The sequence below is a fragment of the Chaetodon auriga genome, chromosome 3 (assembly GCF_051107435.1).
Source record: "Chaetodon auriga isolate fChaAug3 chromosome 3, fChaAug3.hap1, whole genome shotgun sequence".
Taxonomy (NCBI): domain Eukaryota; kingdom Metazoa; phylum Chordata; class Actinopteri; order Chaetodontiformes; family Chaetodontidae; genus Chaetodon; species Chaetodon auriga.
Window position 1 is genome coordinate 17,940,112 of NC_135076.1, and position 24,728 is coordinate 17,964,839.

The 24,728-nt window shown below is 42.7% G+C and overlaps 3 protein-coding genes across 4 annotated transcripts in view; 1 reads left to right on the forward strand and 2 right to left on the reverse strand.

Annotated features, from left to right (window-relative positions):
- The window catches only part of obscna (obscurin, cytoskeletal calmodulin and titin-interacting RhoGEF a), a 36,116-nt gene extending 20,004 nt beyond the window's left edge, over nucleotides 1–16,112 (forward strand). Inside the window, exons 44-81 of the mRNA XM_076725871.1 lie at nucleotides 61–261; nucleotides 430–512; nucleotides 743–916; nucleotides 1,029–1,203; nucleotides 1,319–1,420; nucleotides 1,581–1,745; nucleotides 2,314–2,472; nucleotides 2,659–2,836; nucleotides 3,071–3,184; nucleotides 3,310–3,477; nucleotides 3,997–4,099; nucleotides 4,184–4,313; nucleotides 4,419–4,524; nucleotides 6,141–6,165; nucleotides 6,253–6,441; nucleotides 6,583–6,716; nucleotides 6,797–6,909; nucleotides 7,162–7,330; nucleotides 7,477–7,564; nucleotides 7,647–7,847; nucleotides 7,959–8,019; nucleotides 8,109–8,186; nucleotides 8,275–8,447; nucleotides 8,640–8,666; nucleotides 8,768–8,920; nucleotides 9,135–9,180; nucleotides 9,285–9,362; nucleotides 9,531–9,925; nucleotides 9,974–11,268; nucleotides 11,417–11,545; nucleotides 11,634–11,756; nucleotides 12,313–12,480; nucleotides 12,599–12,704; nucleotides 12,788–13,027; nucleotides 13,899–14,122; nucleotides 14,492–14,588; nucleotides 14,772–14,921; nucleotides 15,070–16,112. Of these exons, the coding sequence (XP_076581986.1) occupies nucleotides 61–261; nucleotides 430–512; nucleotides 743–916; nucleotides 1,029–1,203; nucleotides 1,319–1,420; nucleotides 1,581–1,745; nucleotides 2,314–2,472; nucleotides 2,659–2,836; nucleotides 3,071–3,184; nucleotides 3,310–3,477; nucleotides 3,997–4,099; nucleotides 4,184–4,313; nucleotides 4,419–4,524; nucleotides 6,141–6,165; nucleotides 6,253–6,441; nucleotides 6,583–6,716; nucleotides 6,797–6,909; nucleotides 7,162–7,330; nucleotides 7,477–7,564; nucleotides 7,647–7,847; nucleotides 7,959–8,019; nucleotides 8,109–8,186; nucleotides 8,275–8,447; nucleotides 8,640–8,666; nucleotides 8,768–8,920; nucleotides 9,135–9,180; nucleotides 9,285–9,362; nucleotides 9,531–9,925; nucleotides 9,974–11,268; nucleotides 11,417–11,545; nucleotides 11,634–11,756; nucleotides 12,313–12,480; nucleotides 12,599–12,704; nucleotides 12,788–13,027; nucleotides 13,899–14,122; nucleotides 14,492–14,588; nucleotides 14,772–14,921; nucleotides 15,070–15,250 (6,501 nt within the window). The 3' untranslated portion in view covers nucleotides 15,251–16,112. The remainder of the gene's footprint in view (nucleotides 1–60; nucleotides 262–429; nucleotides 513–742; nucleotides 917–1,028; nucleotides 1,204–1,318; nucleotides 1,421–1,580; nucleotides 1,746–2,313; nucleotides 2,473–2,658; nucleotides 2,837–3,070; nucleotides 3,185–3,309; nucleotides 3,478–3,996; nucleotides 4,100–4,183; nucleotides 4,314–4,418; nucleotides 4,525–6,140; nucleotides 6,166–6,252; nucleotides 6,442–6,582; nucleotides 6,717–6,796; nucleotides 6,910–7,161; nucleotides 7,331–7,476; nucleotides 7,565–7,646; nucleotides 7,848–7,958; nucleotides 8,020–8,108; nucleotides 8,187–8,274; nucleotides 8,448–8,639; nucleotides 8,667–8,767; nucleotides 8,921–9,134; nucleotides 9,181–9,284; nucleotides 9,363–9,530; nucleotides 9,926–9,973; nucleotides 11,269–11,416; nucleotides 11,546–11,633; nucleotides 11,757–12,312; nucleotides 12,481–12,598; nucleotides 12,705–12,787; nucleotides 13,028–13,898; nucleotides 14,123–14,491; nucleotides 14,589–14,771; nucleotides 14,922–15,069) is intronic.
- Nucleotides 15,770–21,330, reverse strand: guk1b (guanylate kinase 1b). 2 transcript variants are annotated; one of them, XM_076726681.1, is made up of 9 exons: nucleotides 21,216–21,330; nucleotides 19,971–20,086; nucleotides 19,720–19,761; nucleotides 19,249–19,374; nucleotides 17,908–18,004; nucleotides 17,039–17,177; nucleotides 16,814–16,898; nucleotides 16,648–16,733; nucleotides 15,770–16,535 (listed from the first exon to the last, which is right to left on the reverse strand). In XM_076726681.1, the coding sequence occupies exons 2-9, from the start codon at nucleotides 20,080–20,082 to the stop codon at nucleotides 16,503–16,505; spliced, it is 720 nt and encodes a 239-aa protein (XP_076582796.1). In that variant the 5' UTR covers nucleotides 20,083–20,086; nucleotides 21,216–21,330; the 3' UTR covers nucleotides 15,770–16,502. The 2 variants fall into 2 exon arrangements, with proteins under 2 accessions (XP_076582796.1, XP_076582797.1); XM_076726682.1 differs by lacking the exon at nucleotides 19,249–19,374.
- A 916-nt stretch (nucleotides 21,331–22,246) lies between these two features.
- The window catches only part of rnf220b (ring finger protein 220b), a 30,493-nt gene continuing 28,011 nt past the window's right edge, over nucleotides 22,247–24,728 (reverse strand). The window contains exons 14-16 of the mRNA XM_076726680.1: nucleotides 24,185–24,293; nucleotides 22,984–23,058; nucleotides 22,247–22,887 (exon numbers count right to left, since the gene is read on the reverse strand). Coding sequence (XP_076582795.1) covers nucleotides 22,816–22,887; nucleotides 22,984–23,058; nucleotides 24,185–24,293 — 256 coding nt within the window. The 3' untranslated portion in view covers nucleotides 22,247–22,815. The remainder of the gene's footprint in view (nucleotides 22,888–22,983; nucleotides 23,059–24,184; nucleotides 24,294–24,728) is intronic.

A 24,728-nucleotide genomic window follows, 5' to 3' on the forward strand; every position in this document is an offset into this window, starting at 1 on the left:
TTGATTTAGTCACATTTGACAATGCGGCCTTAAATTATGTGTTTTTTTTTTCCATTTCAGACATTTGATATGTATGTGGCTCGAGCCGATTGCAGTCCAAACAGTGGAAATAAGGACAGTTTTGTTCTGAAGGAATGCCAGTTTGTAGAGGTCCTGGATTCTGTTCACCCTGACAGATGGCTGGTGAGGACCAAACCCACCAAAACCAACCCTGCTCGACAGGGATGGGTGTGTCCAGCCTACCTGGAGAAGAAGAGGAAGGTAGGATGTCACTATAAACGCAGATGTCGACTCCATTACTAAGTGAAAATCTTATATTCTGAAATGTTAAGTTTGGAATTTTGTGGTGTCAACAGAGACATTAATGTCATCAAGTAAAGAGATACAAAAACTCTCTTAATAATGAATACATGACGGCCTTTTGAACAGGAGACCTTCCCTCAATTGAGAGCACCTCAGGAGGATCTCGATGGAATTGGATCGACAGGAGAAGAGTACAGGAGAGCTCTGAGGTCTGTCATCCTGCAGATATATCGACATGTTAAATAAGCATCACGTGATAGTATTATTTGGATTTATTGCTTCTACTATTTTGTTGTTTCCTGCACATATCCCACGTAGCTTGATAGCTTTTGCGATTATGGAAAATGTATTTGTTCTAATCACAAATCTCAGATGTGAGCAATAAGAGGCAGTACTGCTGCATGACTTCCAATCTGCATTAAATCCCCTGTGCGTTTAGCCAACTGATCCAAGGCCTGATTGATGGAGAAGAGGAGTTTGTGAAGGAGATGAAGATGTTCACCTCTCACCAGCTAAATTATTTGGACTCTAGCCGCCACGTCCCCATTAACATCCTCAACCAGAAAGAGATCATTTTCAGGAATATGAAGGACATTGTTCTCCTGCATGAGAGGTAATAGAAGAAATGCACTGTACTTGTACTATATTGTACTGTACTATATACTGCAACTAATATAATGTTCATTTGAATACGTTAATGCAACATGTAAAATGTGTCTTCTCAGGTCCCTCCTTCCTGGTCTGAGACAATGTGCTACAGATGATGACGTTGCCATGCATCTGATCAAGCACACTGAGGACTTTGAGAAGTATCTTCACTACATGGCAGGACAAGCACAAGCAGAGGCCTGCGTCACCGACAAGGCTATCCAACAGTACTTCAAAGTACTCACAAAATCTGTTTGGAGTTAAACATAAACATGTAACACCGTGGAAACTATGATGCTGAATAACAGCATTACTTCACTGATCTAATGAGCTTTATTTCTTTAACATGTTGCTCATTATCCTTCAGGAATTAACAGAAACTGGAAAGCCTGAAGCTCCTGCTATGGATGTCCTTACCTTCCTCCAGCAACCAGTGGAGAGGATTCAAACCTATCAGGCTTTACTCAAGGTCAGCATATAGTCCTCAGTCACACGGGAGTGTTGTATTGGAATATTTGCATATTTCTGCTTAAAGGACCAGTGTGTAGGATTTAAGCTTGCAGTCATTGTAACTTCTCCTTCATAGTGTGTCATAATGTCTGTGAGGTAAATAAAAATGTTATTGGCAGGAGTTAATCAAGAACAAAGCCAAAAGTGGCCAGAGCTGCTGTCTTTTGGAGGATGCCTTCTCCATCGTGTCCTGTCTACCCTGGAGGTCTGACAACCTGCACCAGGTGTCCCTCATTGAGAACTACCCAGCTCCTCTAACAGCACTGGGCGAGCCCATGAGACAGGTAACTACAGATGACGCACATGTTTTTACCTAAATGAGACCCTGTGTCCAGTGTGAACGCAAAAACCTGAACACCATTAGGAGGTTATTTTAAATATCTGCTTATTCTGAATTTGGTGCCTTCAGCATGTTTCAAACAAACTGGGACAGGAGCAACAAAAGAGTGGGAAAGTTGTGGAATGCTCCAGAAACGCCTGTTTGGATCATTCCACAGGTAAACAGGCTCATTGGTAACAGGTGATAGTATCATGATTGGGTGTGAAAGGGGCATCCTGGAAAGGCTCAGTCATTCACAAGCAAGGATGGAGCGAGGTTCATCACTTTGTGAACACATGATTGTATAAAGGATGTTACTCAATGGCCTGAGAACACTTTGTAAAACTGTTGTCGATAAACATGGTTTCTTTACAAAGACTTCACTTCACTGTTTGCTCCTTAATCCTGCCTGAGTAGCAGATCTCTGTAAAACAGCAAGACGTAATCAGCCTTAAATGTGCACTCTGATGAAAGACATCCAATCACATGTGGTCATCAGACTTTATTGTCCACACCTGCTGTCTTCTCCTCAGGGAGTATTCACGGTGTGGGAGGAAACTCCAGAAATGAAGACGGCCTCTAGAGGGCATCAGAGACAAGTGTTTCTCTTCAAGGAATGTATTGTACTGTGTAAACTGAAAAGAGACACCAGCATGAACAATGACACCTACACCTTCAAGAACAAGATGAAGGTAAGATCAGCTCTCCTGCTGTCTCACATATTCTACAAAAGAAATACAAAATTAACCCTGTAAAAACAAATCTGGCCGCATGTGAAAATTCCTGTACTTCAGCGTGCTCCCATAGCTCTTTCCAACCCTTGACCTCATCTTCCCACTCACTTGCCCTTCTCATTCCCACTTTTGCAACCTACCCAGCTGAATGATGTGGAAATAAAGGAGACTGCGGGTGGAGATGAAAAGTCGTGGGGATTGTGGCACGAGCACAGGGGCTCACTGCGGAGGTACACACTGCAGGGCCGCTCCTCCCTCGTTAAACTCTCCTGGCTCAAGGACCTGAAGGAGCTACAGCAGCGTTCCAGCCTGCCCACGAACAGTAAGTGTGTCCTCGGGAAGGCAAGTACATTTTGAGTATTTTTCCATATATTACCCTCAGTATGTTCTGTTCTTAAAATTGTCATTTAGAGAATGACATTGACTAAAGGTGTTGTCGCTTATCCTTTGTTTTTCTCACTGTTGTTGAGGGTCAAACCTCTTTTATGGCATTGATATGATCGATATTTTCATTAAATGCTTGGTGAGCGATTTCTGTGTTCGTGTTAATCAACAGGCCCACCAGTGTTTGAATCACTGTTGTCTGACTGCACGACAAAGATAGGACAGACAATCAAACTGACCTGTAAAGTCACAGGATCACCAAAACCAGTGGTCAGCTGGCTCAAAGGTCAGAAATATCTCATTAAAAATATATATATATACTGGATCTCCTGAGCAACACCATGTTTTGCAAACACGTATTATGTGTTACAACAGTGGTTTCACAGTAAAAATCTGATGTCCATCTCTTAGATGGTCTTCCTTTGGAGGATGACCCCCGTCACATCATCACAGAGGACCGGTCAGGCACCTGCAGTCTCATCCTGGACAGCCTCACTGCACAGGACTCTGGACAGTATGCTTGCTATGCTAACAGCTTCATGGGCAGTGCTGGTACTCTGTCTCAGGTTGTGGTTCAGGGTGAGTCGATGGAAACCTCTAAACCTCTTGAGCGTTGTGTTGCTGCAGAGCCATGTCTGTGTTTGTAGGCGAATGTTGCACAGAACAACACGGGAGAGCTGTAATATCACTGCTACTACTTCAACATATTAGTACTATGAATACAGTTGCATTACTACGACTAAAACTCATGCTACTATTACTGCTACTCTTATTGCTAGTACTATAGTGTCAATACTACAAGTACTACTGCTGCTACCATAATTAAAATTCAAACTTTGCAACTACTGTCACCTACATTTTACCCCAATAGTATCACAATGATTTTAGTTGTCACACTTGTTACTACAACTTTAACTGCCACTGTGGTTTCTAATACTGCTATTACTTACTCCTAGTAATACTACTATCAATACCTCACTACAGTTACTTCAATCACTACTAATAATATCACACTACTAATTACTATTCTTGACACTATTAGTCTATTTCTAATTATAGGAGCAGATGACACCTTGATGTATATCTTCTTCTCTCCAGCTCCTCCCAGATTTGTGTGTCGGCTGGAGAGTGCTTGTCTGATAGAAGGAGAGGACATACAGTTTACCTGCTCCACACTGACTACTCCTTTACCACGAATCAGGTATGGCAACACAGACACAGTTGCTATATGATTTTTTATCTGGTCAGTGTGTGCATCAAACATATCCACCTTTGTGTTTGGCAGGTGGATGAAAGATGGCAGAGAGTTGACTGACCAGCGTAAATACTCCATCCTGAATGATGCTCGCAGTGGGATCTTGTGTCTGACAGTCATCAGCGCAACAGAAGCAGATATTGGACAGTACGAGTGTGAGGTATAAAACCCTCATCCATAAATCTACAGTGTTTCGAGATACATTTCATACCAGAGATGGTCTGTTACGATACATTATATGTTTGTTTTGGTTTGTTTTGCTTAGCTTTCGAATGAGTTTGGTTGTGTCAAGTGCAAGGCAGGGCTGTGCCCCGCTTATGTACCACAGATCGACATCGAGAACAACCAACCACAGGACTTGCCGCCTAAAGGTAGGACAGCCAGACCTGCTGCAGGTAAATATCCTCCACACTGGGTGGAGACCCATGACAGGGTTTTTAAGTGGCAACTCCACACTTTCACTAGTCCAGCTGTGTTTGAGAAGGGCTGAAGCACATGCCATTGTCCACATTCACTTCAGTTCACCTCACTTCTGATCCCGTCACCCTTTTTTGCATCACATCATATGACATCTCTTCACAACAAACTGCAAGAGTTTGCATCAATTTCCACTTTCAACCACTACCATTCATCCATTTTATTTAGGTGATGCCATTTTGAGATCTGACTCATATTTTTTCATATTTGATCCATTTCAGACATATTCACATCATACGTACTTCCAACTACCACAACACTGGTCACTAGATCCCCAGGGATTATGGCATGAAGTGCAGTCTATTCATCCAAAAAGATCCCCATCTGCACAGTACAGCAAATGTGGATTCACAGATATTAACTGTATTATGTGGCAGTGAGCATGAGCTAAAACCACACCAACGCCTTTTTTCATCGCTCACTTTTCCGTTTCTGATATTTCCATTTGAGTTCTGTGATTGTCTGGGTGGCATGTGATAACTAATTCATACTTCATAAGTGCAAACTGTCTGTGGGTAATCCCTGTCCCAGATCGCTCCGTTGACCATAGCCACATTAAACTCGTATCTAACCATAACCATCTCTCACCTGGATGTCTGTACACGACCAACTGTAACCTTTGCTCTTTGGTCTTGAATATGCTTCACCGCTCATTTCCTCTGTTCATCTGACTAGTGATGATTCCCAACCACTTTCACTACTGTGTTTCATTCACATCTTGAGGGTTATTCAGTCATGCGAAACAAAAGCCCCCAAACTTAATACCTAACAGTAACTATTTCTAACAACCTTCTATTGCCATAACCCAGCAGGATCTAGTGGCTATTGTACCATTCAACATAGACACCATACTGCACTTCCCAGCATCCTCATCCATGAAAATGCATTGATGCATTTAATGTATGGAATGTTTTGTGTTTTTCATCATGTTTCCACTTTCCACAGAGGGCATAGCCAGTACCGCTGTTACTCTCCCACATTACGAAGCGACTTTCCAACTGTGTTGGTATCTATTCATGTATTGTTTTTATTGCTATCACACATAGTCAGCCATGTCAGCAATGGAAGTAGAGATAGAGTGGAATACAATTCAGCCAAAATTCAATAGAGGTATTAAATATTGATGAAAACATACTGTAGGTCTGACATATGATATTTATAAGGACAATAGAATTGTCTCCACTATGTAAACAGCGTTTTTTATGTTTTTTTTCTGGATTTTTGCACCGGTTCACCATGTTTGCCCTTCCATTGTCCATAACCTACATGTTTTTCCATCTTCCCTCTACTCGTCCTAAAGCAGGAAGTTCCTCACATGGACCGTTCCATGTAAGTCATCATTGTCATAATAACAAATAACCACTCAACATTCCCTTCTCCTCTTGTCAACGCATGCCCAGCTAACTCTTCACTCCAACGAACAAAAGATGGTCATGTGCTGGGCAGGTGTCCCCTTTCCCCCCATGCAGGAGTGGGCATGCGCCCATGTCTTGTTGATGTGTTGGGTTAGTGGGGTTAAACCCTCAAGTATCGAGGTAAGAAATGCATTATTACTGTTCCCGGTATGTAAGGTAATGTACTTTTTCCACTTTTTATTTTCAAATGATTCAGCATACTTAAAGTACAGTCAAGGCAACATACATGTTTATTTTAAGTGTCTTAGCCATAAAATTCCCACCTAGTGACATTGTGGATTTCATAGATGCAGACTCAGAGGGCTGGTCCACTGCCTTTGTGAAGAAATGGTTACAGACTGATTTCAGCCCCACCTCTATTGCTAAGATGCTCTTCCCACCTGAACACCCTGAACAGTAAGTTTAGTAACAACTGAAGCTAAAAAGAGTAGAAATCTAAATCTTAGAATCCATGAAGTAGTTTTGTAGTTTGTTTCCCTGGACTGATCAGTAGTCTTAAATAATTACATTTTCCTTTTATCTTCTCTTTGTCTCCAGAGCTGAATGTAGTACTGAACAGGCTGTTCCTGCCTCAACATCGATGGGTCAGGCGATACAGCAGCCTCTCTGTTACCTAGAGGATGAAGAGGAAGAGATCTACATCTCAGAGTCAATGCAGGAAATTACAGACGGTATTCTTGTCTCTTAAACGTAAGTGTGTGACCTCTATCAAATGTTGTGTGATTACTAACCGATCTGATCTCCCGATCAGCTCCTCCCTCCATCCAGGTACCCACCGAGGACCTGTGTGTAGAGCCTGGCCAACCAGCTACATTTACTGCCATCATCACAGGAAGACCTACTCCTAAGATAGAGTGGTACAAGGTAGGAGCACTGTGGATCAGTGGTTGGTTACAAGAAAAGTTTGGGGTGGCTGGGTTGTGACATGATAGAAAAAAATATCATATTAATCATACTGATCATCATCAGAATTTATGGAGCTTTAATAAAACATTGTCAGGGTTAAACTTTGCACTCTTAGGTCACAGGAGGGTATTACATTGTTTTAAACGGTCCCAAGACAAAAGTCTGACTAGAATTTATTCTTAGTAAAACTTTGCTCTTCTGTGATTGGAGGATGAAGAGGAGCTTACAGCCAATGAGAATGTAGAGATCGTACAGCATGGTGCCCGCTGCTCAGTGACCATAGTGTGCCCCGAGGGTGAAGACAGTGGCATATACATCTGCTTCGCCTACAATGAGTCTGGCCATGTGTCATGTCAGGCCCAGCTGACAGTGGAGGAAGGTGAGACAACAGCAATGCTGCTATCCATCATTAGCTCTATAGATATTGATTAATTATTCAGCTCTAACTGCAAAACCATATGTATTGTGATGGATGTCTGTCCAGGAGGTGCACCTGTTTTATTCACAGGTTTGTTTTCTCTGCAGGTCCGCTGGAGCGTCAAGAGAGGGAGGTGGAGCTGGGCAAGAGGAGGAAATTATTCTCTGTCTATGATGTCCATGAGGAAATTGGAAGGTGAACCTGAACTTCATGCTGGCACAGTCCAACTTACCCATGAGCCCTGTTAAGATCTGATGTGACTGTCTCTCTGTTTTAGGGGAACCTTCGGGGTAGTGAAGCGTGTAGTCCACAGAAGGACAGGCGAAGTGTTCGCTGCTAAATTCCTGCCTCTGCGGAGCAGCACTCGGACCAGGGCCTTCCAGGAGAGGGACCTGCTGTCCCGTCTGGCTCACCCCAGAGTGGCCTGTCTGCTGGACTTTTTTTGCACCAGGCGCACTCTGGTGCTGATCACAGAAATGTATCCTCCCTGTTAAATGTTACAATGTGATCTGTCCTCCTTCCTCACAGTGAGTTTACTTTGTTGAGTTTGATTTGTATTCAGTGAAGAGTTCTTTAACAATGTTTCTAGGTGCTGTTCTCATGGACTTCTAGACCATTTATTACTGAAAGGATCAGTCTCAGAGAGAGAGGTACAAGCTTATATCTATTCACTACAAAAACATATTTTTTTCCAAAGATTATGTATGGTTGGTGAATAATATTCTACATATTTTTCCAGGTTCAGTCATACCTGCAGCAAATCCTTGAAGGAGTTGGTCACATACACAGTATGAACATATTGCATCTGGACATCAAAGTGAGATTTCTGGTCCAATCAACATTACTGACTGTGTCATTATTTTCAAGCATTTTTTAACTCTATTTTCTATTAATATTCCCTTCAGCCTGATAATATCCTAATGGTGTATCCGCCCAGAGATGAGATCAAGATCTGTGACTTTGGCTTCTGCCAAGAAATGGACGCATCCAGACACCAATACAGCATGATTGGTACACCAGAGTTTGTTGCCCCTGAGATTGTTCACCTAGAGCCAGTCACTGTGGCCACTGATATCTGGTGAGTTTAACTACTAATCTGGCTAATTAAGACTTGCACCAGATAGTATTTGCAAATATCTTTTGTGTATTTTTGTGTGTGATTAGTTCTGCAGACAGACAGTATACAATTGTAAATTACAGATCAAATACAGATACAGATTGTAAATACAGATCAGACATTACATTAAAAATATCTTGTTCTGTCTGTCAGGTCTGTTGGTGTTATAGCCTATCTATGGTATGTATCACTTCTGATTATTTCAAGATCTTAAATATACAGTATATCAAAACGTAGTTTCTGTTGACTATTGACATCACACTTTTTCTGTATTGTGACAGTCTGGTGTGCCGATGCCCTTTTGTGGGTGAGACAGATCGTGCTACACTGCTGAGGGTGGGGGAGGGGACCCTGAACTGGGACGCTCCTGATGTCACATACAGAAGCCCTGAGGCCCAGGACTTTCTCCACATGCTCCTGCAGCCAGATCCAGAGTAGGGAACCTGTGATATTGTTTAAGCTGCCACGTACTAGTGTGATTATTAGTCAGTTAGTGGCTGTGCTAGCACCTCCTTCACATTACAGACAACCATTTGATTCTTTGTCGATCTAAAAATGCTGCCACTAGACCCTGACAACACAATTCAGATGTGGATTTCAGTTGTAACATAACTTATATCTGACCATTCCGAATTTTCCTCTCCTTAGGAAGCGGCCATCTGCCTTTGAGTGCTTGAGCCATGAATGGTTCCAGGTGAGAGGAAACACAGCAGAATAATCAAGTCTAATCAAGCTTTACTGTGTTCAGAAACACTTAGGCACACATCTAAACACATACATCTTTGTAAATGTGTTCAGGATGAACATGCAGGAGAAGACACTGATGAAATCAACACAAAGAGTTTGAAAGCCTTCATCTCAAAAAGGAAATGGCAGGTGAGTTACCTCATTCATTGACACTACAACTTCAGGGGCTAAAATGAAGTACTAACTGGCTAATTTTCCGATTAAATATGATTACATGAGTTGATTTCACAATAGATCATCTAATTTCCTTAAAAGGACACATGTCTTCACTAGTATCTTTCCCACCTATCCCTCCAGTGTTCCTTGACTTGCATTGGCTCAGTCCTCACATTGAGGCCCATCCCTGAGCTGCTCGACGCTCCTCTCAGAGATACTGCAGTGACGGTGCCCCGCGAGCCCCAGGAACACAGCAGCACCTCTCTAAGCAGTGGCTCCTCATCTGAGTATGATGAAGCTGACTCTTGGGACTTTTTCCAGCACTGCAGCCAGACTGAGGAGGAGGAAGAAACAGAGGAGGACTATGATCCTTTAATGGAGAGAGCACAAATCCCCGAGCCTTTTGCCAAACTCCACCTAGATGCAGAGGAGGAAGAGGAAGTGACATTAGGGGAGGAAGAGGATGGGGAGATGGAAGGAAGGAGGAGTGTGCTAGGGCGGAGTATGAGCAGGCAGTCAGTTGCGTCATCAGATGTGTCATGCCAACAGACACCACAAAGGGAGCGTAGGTTCAGCAAGGACAGCAGTCCATCTCTCTACCTATCTGATGGGGATGAAGGCTCAGGGAGTGATGGAGGTCGTATCCCTCGTGGCAGCGTTATCCGAAGCACTTTCTACAGCACCTCTCATCAGCTTTCACCCATGTCTGCCAGACACATGACATTACGGGACAAGTTCCAGGCCAAAAAGCAGGAGAGAGGCCGCAAACCACTCCGGAGAAGCTTATCAGGACGCCTCAATGAGCCTCTCATTGAATACGTAGAAGATGAGACGGAGACCAACCGCGGCCAGAGACGAGCATCAATCCAGCCCACAATGCAGAAATCCTGTTCATTTGACAGCGGTGTCGGCCTCGCCCACACCAACGCACCCCCTCACAGGAGGAGCAGGTCTCTTGATGAGTATTCTCGTCGATCTCCAAGCTCACCCAAGCGCACAAAGTCAGGTGAAGAAGAAGGCTCTCAAAGTCTGAAGGAAGATTTCACCGATGATGAAGTGGCAGGGAGAAACTTGTTGGCTATCCCGAGCCCTCGGCGACCAACAAGAAGACGAGGCTCTGTTGCTCCAATACAAGGGACTTGCATGCTGGGTGGATCATCTGTTCCCTCGAGCCTCCTGGCTGGAGACAGAAGGAGCACCAGGCTGGATCAGGAGCACACAGAGGGTGATACCTTTGCTGGCTCCCAGGGGTCATTGGCTGAGTCGTCTGTGCATGGTGGCTCTGAGTCTTCAAGTAGACTCGGCTCCTGTGAGGAGCTGAGTCATGGTCATCTCGGAGGACGATACAGATCAGGAGAGAGTGAAGGGTATGATGATCAGGGGGAGCCTCTGATTTCACCATCCCCATGCTCCTTCCAAGAAGTTAAACCCAGAAGCTCGTATCCCCAGGCACCACCGCGTAACCGCACCCGCTCTAACCCCAACTTATCTACAAACAGCAGAAGTCAGCCGGGGACCCCACTAATGACGAGCCCCAGTCCTAGCCTCTCTTCTCTCCAGGCTCCAGACAGGCCTCCCAGGGCCAAGGACAAGAAGGGGAGCTATGGCCTCCAGAGGCATGCATCCGCTCCAGCCCTCGAAGCCCGGCCACCTCTGGGAAGGTCGCCTAAGCTGGGACTGCTCAAGATCTTCCGCAGGCAGTCCTGGACCGGCCACTCATACTCCCAACTGGAGAACACAGAGTTAGGACCCACACTAGGAGAGATCATGAAGCCAGATACTCCCACCATGTCTCTGAGGAAGAAAATGAGAGCTTCAGCCTCCAGCCTCACCAAACTGTTCACCAGGTCTTCTAGTAAGGAGGATGTGAGCAAAGGAGGTGAACTTTTGCCAATTTTATTATATCATTTAACAGAAAATTATGTCAAGCAGCATCCAAATTCAGAAAACAGCTATAAAAGTTATGTTATATTGTACATCAACACTGTCATTTTTTCCCTTTTGCCGTTGTTTGTCTTTTATTACAGGACCAATAGTAAAAGGATCAGCCCCTATCCCACCTGAAAGGGACTCCCGCAGTGGTCTTGAGAGTCCAAAAAAGAGAACCTCCAAGCTCTTGCCTTCTTTTAAAATACCTGCATTCAAAAAGACAAAAGGTAGTGAAGAAGCTGCATTCTGTGGTTTATGTATTTCTATTCCAAAATGACCTGGTTGTGTATGTTTGTTCTACTCCATTATTTCCAGATCTGCCAGTCTGTCCCAACAAGGCTGAAGTGCTCCAGTTAGATGGAGGTGGAGTCCTGCTGGTTTGGAGACCAGTTCATTCTAGTGACCCCATCACTTACTGTGTGCAGTACTGTACAGATGGTGAGTTCACAAAGATGATTCAGCAGCAAAGTGAAATTGGTGCTTTGTGTTAAAAGGAAACCAAATTAACCAAATCAGTTGTCCATGACTTGATAGTTCCAATTACTAAAATCTGAAACAAAAAACATTTTATCAAGCGTTTTTGGACTAACATCAGTAACTTAGACGAACCAAAATATATCTCATCAGGCATGTGCAGTGCATAGTGTTTGGACTGATGCACTCCACTTTAAATCATGTCAATTTGTGGAGCTGACAGCCAGTTTAAGTCCGATACTGTGACTGTTTTGTCTTTGAGGACTGGTCCCATACTATTAGACCAGTCGACACAGAAATGAATATTATTCTTATAATAATAAATCTTAATTTATTTGAAAACACAAATTAAACTGCGAGTTAAACTGTGCAGGGCTGCATGCTTCTTTTTAACAATCATTTTATTTCCTCTTCCATAATATCACTAATAATCGCTGCTGCTTGAATCTCCTGCAAGAGCATTCAAATGTGCAGTAAGTGCAGATTTCAGAGTAAACTCAGGTACTGTGTGCCTCCTCAGGTGGGGAATGGACGGTCCTGTCGGAGGAGGTGACAGATAGCTGCTATGTGGTGAAGGATTTGCCCAGAGGAGCTTCTTATGTGTTTAGGGTGGGCTGCATCACCAAGACAGGAGCAGGACCTTTCAGTGATGCTTCAGCACCCGTTGTTATGGCGACTTATCCTGAAGGCAAGAAAAACACTCTCAAACATGTCTGCTGTTGCACATGCAGCAATTATGCACATCAACAGACAGCTAATGTATGAAGGGCTGCACAGTTTTCACCTGTATTTACTCTATCGCACAGACACTCACATTCCTCTCATCCAGACTGAGTCACTGGGCTCAAAGGTCACTGGCTCAGAACGACAGACAGCACAGAAGAAATACAGTTTCCTCTCTGAGATCAGCAGGTGGGACTTTCTCCGAGGCACTAATTTTCCATACAGGCCGCCTTTTTCTGCACCTCCTCATCTTTTGTTTCCTTCTCTCTCAGGGGTCGTTTCAGCGTCATAACAATGTGCAGGGACGTTGAGACCAGCCAAGTGTTTGCTGCCAAGATCACCCCTTACCAGGCAGAGCAAAGGCAGTTGGTGCTGAGGGAATACCAGCTGTTGAAGAGGCTTCACCACCCCCACCTGGTGCAGCTACACACTGCCTACATCACCCCCTGCTACCTGGTGTTAGTGGAGGAGCTCTGTCCCGGCAAGGAGCTGCTCTACAGTCTGGCAGCGAGGTACGGGAAGGCTTGAGAAACATAGCACCAAACTGTTTGTGTATGGATGGACACACACTCAGAGGGATGAAATCAAGTATCCATTTTTTTAAATGTGGTAATATTTTAAGTCCTCAAAGACATCACTTTTTCGTATTTGTCTTTCCTGTTTGCCACGCTACCAGATGTCAGTGTGAGTAGGTAGGTGGTCTGTCTGTCAAACACTTTGTTCTAGATCAATGTAGCTGGCCACCTTGCCATAAAATTTGCTTTATATATTTGATGATGATGATGATGATGATGATGATGATGATGATGATGATTTACTAATGACCCTGGTGAGACGTAGTCTTCTGATTTGTGCTGACATCAGGTCAAAGTTTCCACTTGTATTCATCAACAGACTCTGTCCATAACAGTGAAAAGTCTCCATATTTTCATCTCCTTATTCTGTCCTGGGGCGCCTGTAGGAGAAATAATCCAGGCAGAGCTGATCTCTATATAATTCTAAATTAAGACACTCGATTTAGTCTAAAAATGCAGGAAAAATAAGCTACAGATTTCCTGTGAGAAATGCTGCTCTAATTAGGGCCAATAGGCCAAATCTCTCAAACTGCCATGCTGGTGATACAGTGAACAATTTAATTTCACTGAATGGATTATTTTGATGTAATTTAGAACTACTTTTTGAGTGGTTGAAGAGAGATAATCTGCACCAATCAATGTGAACTGAACACAGATTGAAGATGAAGGAGATGAGCCAAATGGACACTTACTGTAATCAATCAATGTAATATCTCATTTTTATTGTCATCTATATCCTGTTTCAGACACATGTCCAAAACGTTTTTTTTTTTTTTGTGCAGTCATTTCTGTGTTTGTGCCCTCTCAGAGATCTTTACGCAGAGGCTCATGTCGCAGAGCTGCTGGTTCAGATTCTGAGTGCAGTCGACTACCTTCACAGCCGGCGGGTCATCCACTTGGACCTAAAGTCTGACAACATGCTGGTGGATGATTGTAACCACCTGAAGATAGTTGACTTGGGCTCAGCTCAGTCCTTCACACCCGGTCAGCCTCTCAACATCGAGCACATCCAGGGCCTGTCGGAGAGCAAAGGTGCTGACGCATTTCTTGTTTCATTTCAAAAGGCAAACTAATAGATTTTAATGCTCGCATTGTTGTAGATTCTTCTAATGTACTAAACCTTTGACTGTCGTGGCCTTCAACAGACTGCCGCCGCAAAGGTACACATTCTTTAAGGGAGGACGGATTGAAGGATGGAAATAATTCAGCCTAACTTCATCCACTTCAGCTGATCCTAGCTACCATAGCCTAATACACCCAAGTCCATTTTCTTATCATTTTTTTTATCCATTTCTGATTTGAATCATTTTCAGAATTCAGAAATTTAAGCATGTGAGTGAAGGTGGCCCCGTGAGTAACAGCACAGCTCTTTAAGAACAACGTGTTTGTCTGTTTTGTTAGTTTATATTGTCCTTCCCAAAGCTCCGGAAATCCTGGAGGGTCAAGGTGTCGGGCCTGAAACTGACATTTGGGCTATTGGAGTTCTGTCATTCATCATGTGAGTACAGAGACACAGGTGTCTAAATGTGGCTCCATCATCCAATCCAATGATCCAATTTTTCTTTAACTAGATAATATTCTAATGTAGTTTTTAATTATTAGGTTAATGCTACTGTCTTCTGTAGTTCTGACATGTTGTATTTTTGAGTAATGTATGTGTTTCTTCCCCTTTCTTCACCAGGCTGAGTGCCGACAGCCCGTTCCATGCAGAGCTCGGCTGGGAGCAAGACAGAAACATCAGGAAAGGGAAGATCCAGTTCGGACGCTGTTACCCTGGTCTGTCCGAGGGAGCCTTGAACTTCATGAAGAGCAGCCTGAATAACAAATCCTGGTGAGTGTCATCCTTAAAATGTAGTCTAAACATATATAATTCAACTTCTCCTTCTTGTTCTGTAAACCAAGCCAAAGACTGCTGTTTGTGTCTAAGGTTGTTTTTGTGAATTAGGAACATTAATGTGTATATTCTGTTGTGAATATAGGGGGAGGCCCACTGCAGCCGAGTGTCTCCAGAACTCCTGGCTCCGTGCCCATCGCACCTTACACAAAGGCCGACCCTCCAAAGTGTGTTTCTCCACAGACAAGCTGAAAGATTACCTCAAGCAGAAGGAGGAGAAACGAGACCAGGTCTGCACCAAACTTCAGGGTCCCTTCTTCCAGTAAGGCAACGATCTAGGGGTCCCTCTCTCAGCCTGCTAACATTTCATTTCAGCTGAATGCCTCCTGTGTGGCTCTTTTCTGGCTTCTCTGGCCGGAGCCAGGTCAGATTTCTAGAATCATTTTAGTATCCTCTGATTTTGAAAATGTGATGCGTCTTAATGAGTATTTATCCATTAGTTTGTATATGTCAGTTTGCTGTTTTTGTGCTTAAATGGAAACATATCAGGGATAAGGTTTAGTCTCAGCAGCAGCAAGTGCATGACTTGTTAAAGAGAAACTGTTGCAGTATCAGACAGGTGCACATGTTTGGCCTGAAAGAGAGAAAAAAAGTGTTCTGTGCTCCTCTTCTTCATACAGAGAGATGATATTTCTCTGATATATTTTATTTAGAAATATACACATTCTGCTTTTAAGGCACATAAATGGGAAATCAGTTAGATTTCTAGGTTATATTGGATGCTTCTAAGTTTCATAATATTTAAATGAAATGAAAGATGAATCAAATGGCACAAAAGCAGTCAGTCATTGTCCTCACATTCTTTATTCAGTCTCATTTGTTTATAAACACACAAAAATACACGCAAATGTTTTAAATGTGTTACCTGAAGTGATTTTATCTCAGATGCACAGACTTGCTTCAAGTAATAATTTGCAGCATGTGAGTGATTATTTAAATAACATCGTAGTTCTATTCATCGTTCTATAAAACAGTTAATTATGAGTGAATTTATTGCTACTGTATTAGAATTCAACAAAACAAATAAATTAAAGTTTAACTATTTTTTGAAGCATTTTGTGGTGTGTGTGTGTGTGCGTGTGTGCGTGTGTGTGTGTGCATGTGTACCAGGTACTGCCTGGTGGCACTGATGTGTACTCTACACTTGTGGGCAGACCAGTGCCAAACTTTAAGACTGCTTTAACTATAACCATCAAATGTAGCACATAGTTTGGCAGCTGTACCTATTGTTTTCTTTTACCTGGCAGCTGAGCCAGCTGGCAGAAATGTATGGATTGGGATTTTCATAGCTAGATATCAACCATTGACTTCACTAAATCTAACAAAAGCCCACGTTCTCTGGAGTGGAGAACAAAAATCTTTCCATTCGCCGTCCCTGTTTTCCGTCTGAGCATCACTGAACATGAAACCTCTGACCATGTAACAGAGGGTAACAGCAAGACAAACTTTTGTATGTTTGTGTGAGTCACAGGTGTTGGTTTTGTCCAGCAGCAGGAAGATTGTGTCACCGTTCCCGTCTTATGATTTGGCTTCCTGAACTTTTTGGATTTCCTGTATAAAGAGAGATGAGAGGAATTCTGTGGTCTATGCACAGCTGCCACACAACAGCAGCAAAGTGTTTACTAAATGAAGAAGAGCAAGGGTATTTCATGGTTTTACTCACTTCACTGAGGATCTCTTTCAGCTCCTCGTAGGCCCTCTCTAAGTCGTCATTGATGATAACGACGTCAAACACTCCGGGCTCCTTACCTAGAAAAGAGAATTGAGTCAGCTGCAGTGGTTGTCTTTGATTCAGCATCATGTCCTAGAAGAAGTGCAGGGAAACTCACTGAGCTCCATATCGATGCGCGCTGCGTCCAGCCGTTTCTGTAAACTCTCCTCTGTTTCTGTCTGCCTGTCCCTCAGTCGCTTTTCCTGAGAAGGACAGTGAGATGAGATGTTAACTTTGAGACAAGAGCTGCTGCATCAAGTCACAGGAGACCAGTCATGTCTTCAAATTTCACAAAGCCTAATTGATAAAATAAACTGAGAGGTGCTTTAAACCGGATTTTTACCAGGATGTCCATGGAGGGAGGCTGGATGGAGATGTAGATGGGGTTCAGGTCAGTCTCTTTAATCCTCTTCACCCCCTGGATGTCCACATCTAAGATGCAGATTAGGTTCTGCGCCTGCACGTCTTCTATGGCAGCTTTGCTAGAGAATCATGCATCATTATGTTATGAAATTCTGTAAAACGAGGCTTTTTAAGACTAGACATCTGAACATGGTGGAGTTTGACAGCATCCCACCAGGTATTGAGAGTGTAATCATGTCATTTTGTGCCTGTTACACGGAGTGAATGAGGTAAGAGGATCGCTGCATTGATCCAAGCTGCTCAGACTCGTGCTGCAGTGAGTGTGTGTTATCTTCAGAATAAGAGGAAGAGATTAAACTTAACACACGAGGTGCTGATCCGCAGCGTCGCTCTTTTTGACGTAATGGGGTTAAAGCTCCATCTGTGACCATACTATTATATATCCTCTTGATCCCTGTGACTAAGCCTGAGGGTATGCTCTTATATAAGACAACAGTGTCATAGTAATATCTGTTGGATCCAGTTTAACCAATATCAGTGACAATGATGCTTCAACAGCTTATTAACTAGCTCATATTAACCAGAAATTGGTGTTTAGATAACTAACAAAACGCTGAAACTGTACAGATGAAGTTCTTTTTGGCAGATGAGCAGTTTGCTAAGGACTTGCCACTTACATGATTATTGAAACTGGCAAAAATAATTTAAACGATCACATAAAATAATCAACTGTGTTAAAAAAAAAAGCTGTCAGTGATTACGCATCTAAATCATAGATGTGTTTTAAGGTTGCTTTCGATTATGTGGTGAGAAATGTGGTGACATTCATGCAGAGATGCAAATATTTACCTCGTTCCATACATGTTGCCAGAAAACTCCGCGTTTTCGATGAAGTCCCCTTTGTCAATTCCCTCCTGCATGGCCTCTTTTGTTGTGAAGTGGTAGTCTGCAGAATGCAACATTTATAATGAATCTCGCTCTGCCATGGACATTTGCACAATGGGGAGAAATGATCGAAGAGAGGTGATGCAAAATCAAATCTACAATTTAGTGAAAGATGACTCCAGTTTCATCACAATAAACAGTGAACATCAACAGGCAGAACTAACGAAGGCACAAAGGCTAAGCTTGTTGTATGCAGCTGGAAGTGTGTGTTCAAGTGTGTAGTGCTCTCCTTTGAGCTAAATTTGAGACTGTGTGTTGAAATTGCAAAAAAAAGAGAAGTATGCAGTCATTTCATTTTCTAAGGGGAAAGCATGCAAAGATGAGAAATCTGTTCTCTGTCAAATGCTTTCTAAAGATATCATTAGTATAACTGTTCCAGAGCGCATTGTATTGTCCATACCAGATCCATAGGCCTAAATCTTCACAACATCAAAACCTCTGGGGATCTAAAGTTTTAGAAACAAACACGTTACTACGTCCTACCACTAATGGGCACTGCGATAGCACACAATCATTAGCATGACAACATGAAGGAGTCGTCTCAGACTGAAGTAACAGTCGGAAAGGACACGCTGGACAAAATGGGAAGTGGCTGTGCTGTAAACAAATAGATAATAAGCCCGGAAACAAGGCAGAATCACTTTCAAACAGCACTCAGGAAAAACTGCAGTACATGGAATATTTCTGGGCAAGATCAAAACCTCATTTTGGCCTAAAGTGAGCAAAATTCCAGTATTGTGTTACCCAAATGATGGGACATGTTTTTGATTCTTATTCAGTGTCGAGTATTGTCAGTACAAATAAAAAGTTGAACAGAGTCTTTGCAGCTTACTAAAGAGCGACTGTGTGTCAGAGTTTTTTTTTCCTGGAGTTTCAACACATGAAGCTCAGATAGATCCTGCACATCCCAACAAAGATTCCCTTTATGGATCTCTCTCCTGTGATGCTAATGGTTGGCTCATCAACGCTCGGCCACAGTGGGAAACGGGACAGTGTTTTGGACATGAAACCTCACGTGACACATGGAAATGGGAATCACTACTGAGGTGTAACAGGGGGCTATTTTCAAAAGCTTTTTACTCCAAAGTGTCGACTGTCTGATCCCGATTCCTTAGCTTTTCTTTTTCTCTTTTTGTTTGTCACATGACTCGCTCCTATGAATCCAATGACAGCATGCCAGGATGATGAAAGTAACCCCCATCCCTCTGCCGTAAAAGCTGTGATCAGCCATCACACTGAGGTCACCTTTATCTGTGGTTTCTGATTCGTTTGGACACGAAAATGAGGTTGACATTTCTAAGTCTTCAGAGGAAAAGACGTCTGCTACGGGCAGTAAAGTAGCCCCCAGAAGCATGGGGAGCTTGTTCAGCCCTATGGAGAAAGCAAAAAAGGCACAGAGAGAGGTTTATCCCTTATACCACGGGAGCTATACAGGGGGACAAAACCATTTGTGCAGTTCACTTGGGAGTAAGAAGTGCTGTGAGCGATATTTTAGACCGGGCAGGAGGGGAAGGCTGGGAATCGTGGTACAGAAACAAAGCAAAGAGGTGTCAAATACACTTTTATCACAGTTCTGCACATTCAAATCCGAGTCCAGAGCTCCTGCATGGTGGACCACTGTGTGAATCAATGTGCGGGTGTTAAAAACATCAACCACCCACTTGTAACACTTGTGCAGATACTAAAAAGTGTCTGTTTGAGCCAGAACTACTGTACCTTTGCCATCTTCCTCTCCTGGTCGAGGGTTTCTTGTTGTGTCTGTGAAGAGAGGATTTCATCATTAAACTCAGTAATGTTGCTTTTGATAGATTCCAAAGTGAAATTTGCTGCAGAGGCATTTAGCACACAATCTACTGGCCGGTGCAGGATTAGACCATCAAGCTGAGACACCGTATCTCCTGTCCAACTTCCTCCTCAGACAGGATTTTTGCGATGCAAGCCAATCACCAGTTGGCACACAAACGTACGTGACACGCTGAATCCGAAGACGCCCTCGTGTTCCTTCATCAGCCTCTTCAACAGAGTGCTCTTCCCTGCTCCAGAGGGGCCGCTCAGCACCACGGGCCTGGGTCCTGACATTGTTCTGAGACAGATGGGGAAAGAGTGAGCTCATGTTTCTGCATTGAAGTGAATTGTTTTGTAAAGAAAAAAGTTTGGATTTGGAATGATTTTTCACCTTCGGTCCGGCATTTTAAACTCCGCGTCTACTTATACATCACTAGTGCAGTGCTGGTAAAGCTCACGACTATCCTATTACCTGGTATAATGTGAAGTAAGGCTAATCCTTTGATCCGAGCTTCTCTTAACCACTACACTGTCAGGAGGAAACATCCCAACACACGCGTAGAGGGTTAAACGCAGACCTTTGCTCTTACATTATTGTGGTTTTAATCTCCACAATTAATTAATTGACACATAGGAAATTCTCCTTCCTATCTCCTTAATTAAAATATTGAAACATGTCCTAATTGCTGACTCGTTAGACAGCCAGAGGCCCTGAGGTTAATGTTAAGAATGCCTATTAATGAAGTCACAAGGTCAGTCAGGAGGATTAATTGGATCTGGGCCAGGCAGCACAAAGGGTCCAGGACAGGTGACCCACTTACCTGCTGCGCTAAGAGAGGATGATGTTTCAGGCACACTTTTGATTCAATTCACTTACAATCCCCACTAAGATAATTATTTAATAATGCAGTCAAAGTCTGTGACAGTCAGAAAACATCCACCCTCGCCCTTCAACATCTCAGTACAGGGAATAATCATCAGCTTCACCTGCTGTTTTAGATAAAAAGAGATAAATAAAACCCCAAACTCTTCATTTTTGCCTCCTTTTCTCGAACTTGTGAAGCTTTTAACACAAATTCAAACAGTTATAATCAGACTGCAAACTATTTGTTTTCATCTAAAGCTAAACAACTATTTTAGCCTATTCACTATTCACTAAGCAGCAAACAAATACTCTTCAAACATGTATCAGGAGTGTCAGGCTGTGCTTTTAGCTGCACAGTGCAAATCAAGAATAATGCACTTCTCTTTGGGTTTTAGTTGAGGTTTGCACCTGAACTAAAACATTAATCACACTGGTACTTGAATGTCTGTTTATTGTTTAAGTGCTTTGTTTAATTCTTTTGGAGTATGCAGTTACATTGACTAATTTAATCTCCAAAAAAAGACAATTTCCAGGTTTTAACAAGTCAAAAGTTCCATCTTACCGTCTGTGTCGTAGAGACGTTCAAAGCAGATGATTCTTCAGCCGGTACAATGAGTGTGTGTGTTTGTGTGGGTGTGTGTGTGTTTGTCAGACTGTTTCACTGAAGCAGCTCACTGTCAGTCTGAATTACCGCCACCTCCCTTCACCCCATTGACCAATCCCATGTGTGCATGATGGCTTGTTTTTGTCCACACCGTCCATACAGGTCACGAGACCGCGGGGGCAGGGGAGGAGACTTCATTAACAAATGATGGTTTGGCTGTTGAAATCCTGCACAGAGGGCTGCAGCACAAGCTTTGTGTAGATGCATTTTTGAATTTGTTTGTGCTTTCAATCCAGAGACTTGTTGCTTCAGCACCAGATTTTGGCTTTGAAAGGAAAAAACAGGTTAAAGAGGTAAACAAACTGCAATTATTTCCAGTATTTTGTGGTTAATCTTAAACAGTATTGGTCGGGAAGAAGCTTTTTTAACTTTAACGTATTCTGGATAGCTTGACTTAGAGCATCACTCTTTTTTCAGGGCTGCACAGTGCAACCGCAGTCTATTCAGCTGCTCTACTCGGAGGTCAAAGTGCTGGAAATGAGGAGAAACTGCTCTGCTCTTTCACTTTTCTCACTGCAATGGAGTCACATTCTTAAAACCAGAGAAAATGCAAACATTAAAGTTAAAACTAACTGCTGTTGGACTCCAAATTACTTTGCCATTAATAAAATTTTGATGGTCTTTTCCCCCTCGGTGTGCAGAGGTCTGAGTGGTCGTCTGTCCCCCACACAGTAAATGCTCAGAATAGCAGGGTTTAGCATCCCTCGACTCTGCATGAGCTGCAACGGGCTCTGCCTGCTTAATCCTGCAGCGACCCACTTCTTAAAGGGCGAATCCACCACACAGAGTCATCATAAGAAGGCCGTCAACAGGCCCAAACAGCCTTGCTATTCATTCACGCTTAAATTCAACAGGTGACAGACACACGTTTTATTGCAGTGACATTGATAAAATTAGATTTAATGATCCTATACAAAGAAACACAATCAATGACAAAATGAGCCTGAATGTGATGGGATTATTGTAAATGTTTCCAACCTACAGGAGCTACACACATAATAAATGATCCAAGCGAAGACAAACTGTACAGTAAATACAGTCGGGTTGTTCTGCTAGTCAACATCATATACACACACACCAATCCAAACATACACAAAACTATGTACATGTGCTTTGCAGGTGATTCAACTAGTTTTTTTTTTCCTCATAAAACAGAAAAAAGGATTACAAAATCGATAAATATTGTCCCAAAGCTGTTTTTTCTCTTTTCTTTTTTTTTTTTTTAGTTTTTCATTGCCTGAGCTCTCAGTCGGTTTTTAGATGTTTCTTCTGAATCTGGTTGCAGCAGGAGAATGGGTATTGTACAGGGCTGTGAGGGAAGGTCAAAGGTCACGCTTGCTGTTCTTCAGGGGTTAGTGGATGTTAGGAGTACACTGATGAACAGGTAAGTGTAGGGGGGGGGGGGGGTGGGAGTCTATGACAGGCCAGCTGCCCACAAGTCCACCCCGATTGGTTAAAACAGAAGAAGTCCCCCCTCCTCGTTTAGCGAGTGGCTGCATCACAGGAAGACCCGCCTCAGGTCTCCAGGTGAGGTGATGGTGTTGCACTGAGGACACAGTTTCTTTGCTCCCTAAAGGCAAAAACAAGGTAAAATGAGACTTTTGTCAAAATGTGCTCATCATTTGAAATCATTTTCATGTAAATCCACACAAATCTGATGATTTACCAGCGTCCGAAGCCAGCACTCCTCGCAGTGAACATGCCAGCACTGGATGGAGGTGAGAGGGGTTGTGTAGGTGTCCTGCAGAGAGAAAATACTGTACTGTAGTACAACAAGCTGCCACTAGATGTCTTCAAGAAACTACAAGAGGAGCATTAATCAACTTTTGCTGAAGTCACTTTAACAAAAGGAAAGGTCCAGCTGGTGTGATTAGTGATTTATCACACAGTACTGTTTTAGTTATAATAGATGAAAAAGGACATATTGTTCAAGTTCAAATCAAACTGAGCAAAGTCTGCAACATCTTTTATACTCTTTTGTATAAAATGTACATAGCCTCTATAGTTGATTTTATTTTGTATCGTTTTGTTGTCTATTTGTTCTAATTTTCTACCTCTCCTTTGTATTCTGCTTCTGTTGAGATCAATAACATCTTATCTTAACTTATGTTAAGGTAAGTCCACCACTTCAAAACCGACTGACTTGCCTTGGTGTGGATGCACCATTAGTGTATCATATACCAGAGATAAGATAAAAAAAAATTCATTTTCATTATAGGTTAATGTTTTTTTCTAGTAATCAGTTCATCATTTGCGCTATAAAATATAAATAAAGTTGTAAAAAATATTAATCAGGGGAAACATCTTTGATTGCCTTTGTTCAATCAACCAAGATGATGATGTAAAGCAGAGAAAGTCTCACATATAAATAAATCTGAAACGAGGAAATGTGACATTTTTGCACAAAAAAACTGAAATGATGAATTGACCATTTAAGTGGAACAATAAATTAATTAGTTGACCAATCATTGCAGCACTAGAATAAAATATTTTAGAAAAAAGAGCTAGATTTCAGCATTAGCATCAATCTACATTAAAATCATACAGAACTGACAATAACGTGCGTTAGTTTCATGTCAGCTGATCTCGACTGAAAGTCTGGACGGTAATTTAACTGTGATGTTCAACAAAAATGCGTCAGATTTTCAAATAATATTTACTTGAAGTGTTTTTAAAAAGACAACAAACATAAATCTGTTTCAGCAGATCAAAATATCATCAGCACCACATTCACCATATTTGAAAGAGCATGACCAACAGCTGATTGCCCAAAATCTCTGCAGGAATGTGAGCAGCCTCTGCATTAATGCGCTGCTGTCTCTGTCTTTTCTGTCTGCGTTGTCCATTTAATTTGTCTCCGTACTCACCATGCAGATGAGGCATTTAAATCTGTCTCCTTTAGACAACTGTTTCTCCAAATCCCGTATCCGAGCTTTAAGTGCATCCAGACTTGTCAGCGTGGAGTCCTCAGAGAGCCTGCGCACACACACACACACACACACACACACACACACACACACACAGATGGACGGTAACAGGAGGGGAGACGGGAGAGTTAGGCAGACACTGGAGAGTCATTTATAAATCGAAGACAGATTAAATTATTCGCTGGCCAACATGGACACTGAGCATGAAATTTATCAGCAATCACATTGCCTGCATTCGCTGTCTCATTTATCATAGGCAGAGGGTGGAGGGGGGGGGTGAGGTGAGGCGTCAGGGTCCTCACACAGACACACGCGTACAATTACAGGACAGACTATATGTCCAAACATAGTGTACAGCGAGGCAGACAGGCTGCAATGCATTAAGTGTGATGAAATGTGTGTACATGCGTGTGTCGCCTGCTATGACCTTGATTGATGATATCATCACATTGATATAGTATTGTGTATCACGCTGGTGGGAGCA

Excerpts from the sequence above, each read along its gene's own strand:
- guk1b (XM_076726681.1), bottom strand. The coding sequence starts at position 20,082 with ATGTCAGGACCCAGGCCCGTGGTGCTGAGCGGCCCCTCTGGAGCAGGG. Across the intron at positions 18,005-19,248 it reads ATCAGAAACCACAGATAAAG|ACTACCACTTCACAACAAAA; the intron begins GTGACCTCAGTG and ends TGCATTCTGCAG. Across the intron at positions 16,536-16,647 it reads TGAAAGAGATCCTCAGTGAA|GAAATCCAAAAAGTTCAGGA; the intron begins GTGAGTAAAACC and ends CTCTTTATACAG.